Here is a 6,000-nt window from a genome sequence, read left to right as displayed (position 1 = left end):
CCCCCCCTTTTTCCCCTCACTGTATATGTTTCTTCACCATTTTTACCTCCTTTATGATGAATTCCTGTTCTGTTCTTTGACTATATAGTAGTGTCTATCTGTACGTCTGTTTTGATGAATTGAACATGGTGGATCCTCTTGTAAACAAGTGTAATGCTTAATTGGGTCGTCCACTCACAGTTAACAGTCTTTGTATTGAGTTTGTGCTTGAAATGTACTGTAATTCAGCAAACTGTTAATAAATATTTCAATCAATCAATCAATTAAATTAATTTAGCTCCTATGCCACAAACATGGAACCTATCAACAGTCGTAAAGGAATGTAAATCCCTAGATTCCTTCAAACCAGCTATCAAAAGAGCACTTACGAGTGGCTGCATTTCGAGACTGGCCCCAGTAAAAAAAAAAAAGTCAAACCGTTTATATGATGTTTTTGCATAGTACTGTATTTTATATGGCATTAAATGTTCAGATTAATTGAATATGCCATTGTGCTTTCTTGGGTTAATAAGTCCTCTTAGCAGCTAGACCTTGTATTGAACTCTGATATTTTTTTCTGCAAAGTGTTCAATCAATCAAAGACCTGTGAATGTGATACAATACAGATAAGAGAGTATGGTGCTGCATACACTGTAGTGTAGGCCTACAGCACTGCATGCATACATTAAGTAACACGCGCACACGCACACGCACACACACGAGCTGATGCGAGAGGGGGGTGGGGTAGGTGGGCAGGGTTTGGTGGGTGTGTTTTCGGGTCGTTGTGCTGTGATGTCAGGTGGGAAGAGGAGGGAGGAGGAGGGGGGGGCTGTGCTTCCCCCCATAGAGCGCAGCATGAGCGCTCCGCGGCAAAAGGATGTGTGAGCAGGCAGCGCGCTACTGCAGGGACGGCGTCCACAAACTGCTCAACAAGGAACAAGCCAATAAAGTCCTCCGGGCCAGCCAGGACAGCAGCGACCCCCAGCCCAACAGCGACCCCCAGCCCAACGCACATCCCAGCCAGGAGGAGAGCGAGGAGTCCGCGGCGACGGCAGCGCAGTCCGGGAACAGCAGCGGCGTGCAGCCCGGCGGTGGAATCGACGGGCTCGTCCGCTGGATCGTCACCAAGATGAGCGACAACAAGAACATCTCCAGCCGGGAGTACGCCGGCAGCAGGGAGGAGGTGGCCGTGGCGCAGGAGCAGTTCTTCGCCCCCGAGCCGCGCAAAGGCATCTCCGTCATATTGGATGTGAGTAGTATTAGAAAACTAAAGACGTACCTGTGTGTGGGGCAGTTGGTCGGTTCATGTCGAGGCGAGGGTTTGTTTTTGTTTTTGGGGGGTGCGTGCCGTGCGCTTGTCTTGTGGACCAGACCCGGACGGTGCACGGACGGACTGCGCACTTAACGCACACAGAAAGATGAGATGCATTATGATTAGCTGCACTAACACACCTTGTTGAGAAAGATATGCTGTTTCCTCCACAATTTGTAGTTGTAACTGCAAACAGCTGCACTTAATTGAATCGTCCAAACAAACTCCATATCATTATCTGGTCTGATCTGCATCATCTTTACTCTGCATCATATTTATTCTATCTACCAAACTACACAGTATACATTTAATTTCATTGGCTCTGAAAAGTAGCCTTTTATGAATGTCATATACAAATCATGTAAAACCCTGGCGGAAAATATGGTTTTACATGATGACATTCATATGGGCTACTTCCCCCCCCTCCCTTTTCTTTTTCTTTTACATATTCCACAAATAAAAAGAAGCAAGAAGAAGATAATTCATATATAGGGATTCCTATAATCCCTATATATGTAACTTGTTGTTCCTTGTTAGAAGAATCAATTATAGTCATCCCAGACAAGTAGCCGCCCTATACTGTATAGTACAGTAGTAGGCTGTATGAGTCTGGTAGAGTAATAATAAGTCTGAAGTTCACATAAGCTCAATTTTATCTCCTTTATTTCAGAATGTATATTATTGACATGACACTCCCATTACTTCTAGCCTATAGAAAATAATCACGCATAATCCCTTATGTGCCTGCTGTTTTATCCCTCACATATAATCACACACAGGCTACCAGCTCTGTGCATATATATATATATTAATCTCTGGCAGCCAGTGACCTAATGCATAGGATACGCACCTTTATCCTAATGCCATCTTTGACAGCCATAGCTAAACTTAATAATTGATGAAGCTATTCCAGAGTGCGGGGCAATTACGCTGCGGGAAATGCTGCTGAGGCTGCGATCATCAGCGCATTATTGATTTAGGTGTTTATCATATTCCGGTGCCCTAAAAATGATTTTCCTCTGAGATCAGCCTGTAAAGCTTGAATGGTTTTAGGGGGATAAAAGCAGTTTCTGAGTACACTGACCTAGATCTAGATCTGATAGGTTGATGAAGAAGTGTGCATAGAAACTAATTATGTTTATTAATTGTGTGTGTGTGTGTGTGTGTGTGTGTGTGTGTGTGTGTGTGTGTGTGTGTGTGTGTGTGTGTGTGTGTGTGTGTGTGTGTGTGTGTGTGTGTGTGTGTGTGCCTTTTTGCAAGACACATTTGTTAGCAGTATGGGTGAGGCAGATAAGGTGGATAGTCGGTTGATTTTGAGCCTCCTTATTTGACATAAGAGACAGAATGAGGTTTTCCGGCCTATATAGATATGAATCTGTTTATATTATAGGATGCTCACTCACTGCCTTAACCTTCATCTAGGACCCTCGTGAGTTCCCATATGTCAAAATTCTCCAGCATTCCCCAGCTCTCTGCACGAAGGTCCTACTGTACATATCACATAATCACAAGTTAACATCTTCAACATACTCTTCTTTTGGCATTTCACTCCTACAGTATATGGCTTTGCCCATTCCCTCGAACATTCAAATGTCAATCAAGTTTTGACGTTATCAGAATGATGTGTGTGTGTGTGTGTGTGTGTGTGTGTGTGTGTGTGTGTGTGTGTGTGTGTGTGTGTGTGTGTGTGTGTGTGTGTGTGTGTGTGTGTGTGTGTGTGTGTGTGTGTGTGTGTGTGTGTGTGTGTGTGTGTGTGTGTGTGTGTGTGTGTGTGTGTGTGTGTGTGTGAAGGCTGTCCCTGAACATTCGGGGTTCGAACGTTCGCTCGTTAGGGTTGGCACTCGAATCTTAATTAATGGGCTTGAACCATTCGTTTTTTTCCCCCCAGTGCCTCCCCAGACAGTGCCCCCCCCCCAGTGCCTCCCCAGACAGTGCTCCCCCAGTGCCTCCCCAGACAGTGCCCCCCCCAGTGTCCCCCCAGTGCCTCCCCAGACAGTGCCCCCCCAGTGTCCCCCCACTGCCTCCCCAGACAGTGCCCCCCCAGTGCCCTCCCAGTGCCTCCCCAGACAGTGCCCCCCCAGTGCCCTCCCAGTGCCTCCCCAGACAGTGCCCCCCCAGTGTCCCCCCAGTGCCTCCCCAGACATCCCCCCCCCCCCCTAGTTCCCCCCACTGCCTCCCCAGACAGTGCCCTCCCAGTGTCCCCCCAGTGCCTCCCCAGACATCCCCCCCCCCCTAGTTCCTCCCAGTGCCTCCCCAGACAGTTCCCCCCCAGTGCCATTTTTTAAATTAATTAGAAACGAATGGTTCGGAAGTTCGCTCGAAAATTCCTAAAAACAGTTCGAGTCCTAAAAACAGGGCTAGGGTTGTGTGTGTGTGTGCGTGTGCATGTGCACGCATCCGTGCCCGCCCGCGCCCCCGTGGGGATGTCTTCTCAGTATAGCTGTACTACGCTGCTTGCCTTCTCCTCTGCTGTGCTGCTGTGCTACGCTTGCTGTTGTCCTAATTTCAGTGTTCTCCGCCTTTGTTTCCTCTCTTTGTTTGGTCCTTGCGGCTTCCCCAAACTCCCCTTCTACTGCATTTTTTCTTAATCCACCTTTCCTTCCCTTTCCTTTCCTTTCAGTCTCTTCTCATTTATCCTGTGCCCCATCTCCTCCTCTAATCTCTCCTCACCATCTCCTCGCCTCTACTCTCCACTCTTCTCTCCCATGATCCTCTCCTCCTAGAACAATCTTTCTTTCTCCGACTTTTCAGCCGATAATATTGGGGTCTTTTAACTTTGCTCTCTCTCTCTCTCTCTCTCTCTCTCTCTCTCTCTCGTCTCAACATGCACAGTACACGTAATGGCGGCCACTAGTGCATCCACCAGAGAGAGACTAGAGTTCAGCCCTTCTCTGGAACAGTATGCTTCCTCTCAGGCTTGTAGTTCTCCGTCTGTCTGTCTGTCTACAGAACATGACCAGTGGGTGCAGTCACATTCACAAGTCTGAACAGTTTGTCACTGGGAATAAGTGAGAACATCGCTCATTTGAGCTGCTACTGACAGTAGGTCATTTTGGTCTCACTCCAAGATGAACAAACCATCCGTTTCCTGTTCTGTCTTGTATAAGTAGTGAGTATAGTTAGATACTAGGGTTTCTTTTCTTGGAGGTACAGACAGGAAGATTGGGGACAACGTACAATAGTCCTTGGTCTATGTAGGTCAGGTCATACAGTATGCTTCAGACTCAGCCCCATAATGTCACAGTTGGATCTGAGCTAGTAGAGTTAAATAATTATGAACATAATTAGGCGATATTAATAAAATCTTGGGATACATTTCTTACTAAGAAATGTCTTCACCAATGTGTTTGTAAAGGTGTCTACTAACACATCCCACATTGGTTTCTATTTTTGACAGCTGCTGAAAGTTGGGGTTTACCATCAACAACCATATTAGGCAAAATGTTCTAAATGTAATTATACTTTAAGTATCATGTGACATGACAAACAAAGGGATTTTCAAGATTCTGAACCCATTCCAAGCATTAGTTTTGCACGAAATACACTCGTTGGGCTAAATTTGTCCATATCCACTTGACCTCATCACATTTGTGATGACGGCTATGGCCACTTTTAGCCCAATGAGTGTTTTTTGTGCAAAACTAATGCTTGGAATTGATTCAGAATCATGAAAACACCCTAGTTTGACACATCACATGCTACTTAAAGAATAATGGAATTTAGAACATTTTGTTTTAATATTGGTTGTTAATGGTACCCCTACTTTCAGCAGTTGTCAAAAATTCCCCTAGGGTGGCTGAATAAAATTAGCCTGGCTCAAATCACACTGTCGTGTAGTATTTGAGTCTGGAGATGCTGTGTATGGATCTTGTTTCCCGGGGGGCGGGTTCAAACATTTTCTCTTTGACGCAATTGGTCAGAGCTACTGTCAGTCAAAGGTCTCAAGCATTGAACGTCACTGTACCAAAGCCCGCCCATATTGCATACCGTGTCCCGATTGGCCACACCAGTTCTCTGGTGTAGGAAATGGGCGTACAATTGAGCCTCTCCAGACCGTAATCCGCCGGCAGGCAATTTTTTTTTGCCAACGGCTGATTCGGTCTGGCTTATTAGCCAGGCTAGAATAAAATACAATGTGGGATATGTTGGTAGACAGTAGACACCTTTACAAATACATTGGTGTAGGAATTTCTTGGTAAGAAATGTATTCCCAGATTTGACATAATTCGGACAAATTTCTCTGACTAAATGGCATCAGCGGTTGTCCACCTACAGTACATTGCTCCAAATGGTGTACCTGTACCTCCTGTCGCTGAGAAAATGAGATTTGCATTTCTCTAATGACTTTCCTTCCGCTCTCACCAAGTGAAGCAAAGGAATGTGTTTTTTGACATTGTCTGTGAAGTGTCATTCTGACAAGCTGTCAAGCTGTTTGGGAAGTGTGGAAATTCAAAATGCTATTTTACATGAATTAGGTTCAGGTGCTGTACTCATCAACTCTGTATAATTTTGTGTGTGCACTGCCATTGTTGTGCAAAGCTCCTTTCAGATGTGACATGCTGCAAACCTTCACCTAGGTATAATTCAGGAACATTTCACACACGTGTGTGTGTGTGTGTGGGTGGTGGAACTGGGCCATATCATATTGACATGCATGGTCCATAATAGAGTTTATACTACTGGTTCTGAAAGTGGATAAATGGAGAACC

At 45.5% G+C, this 6,000-nt stretch overlaps 1 protein-coding gene across 2 annotated transcripts in view; it reads left to right on the top strand.

Annotated features, from left to right (window-relative positions):
- The first annotated feature begins 800 nt into the window (after positions 1 to 800).
- The window catches only part of necab2 (N-terminal EF-hand calcium binding protein 2), a 191,936-nt gene continuing 186,736 nt past the window's right edge, over positions 801 to 6,000 (top strand). For both annotated transcript variants that reach the window (XM_079502103.1, XM_079502102.1), the window contains exon 1: positions 801 to 1,228. In XM_079502103.1, the coding sequence (XP_079358229.1) occupies positions 857 to 1,228 (372 nt within the window). In that variant the 5' untranslated portion in view covers positions 801 to 856. The remainder of the gene's footprint in view (positions 1,229 to 6,000) is intronic.

Source organism: Electrona antarctica, assembly GCF_951216825.1.
Source record: "Electrona antarctica genome assembly, chromosome: 5".
Lineage (NCBI taxonomy): Eukaryota > Metazoa > Chordata > Actinopteri > Myctophiformes > Myctophidae > Electrona > Electrona antarctica.
The sequence above is the reverse complement of the archived record's forward strand: the minus strand, read 5'-3'. Positions and strand labels throughout refer to the sequence as shown.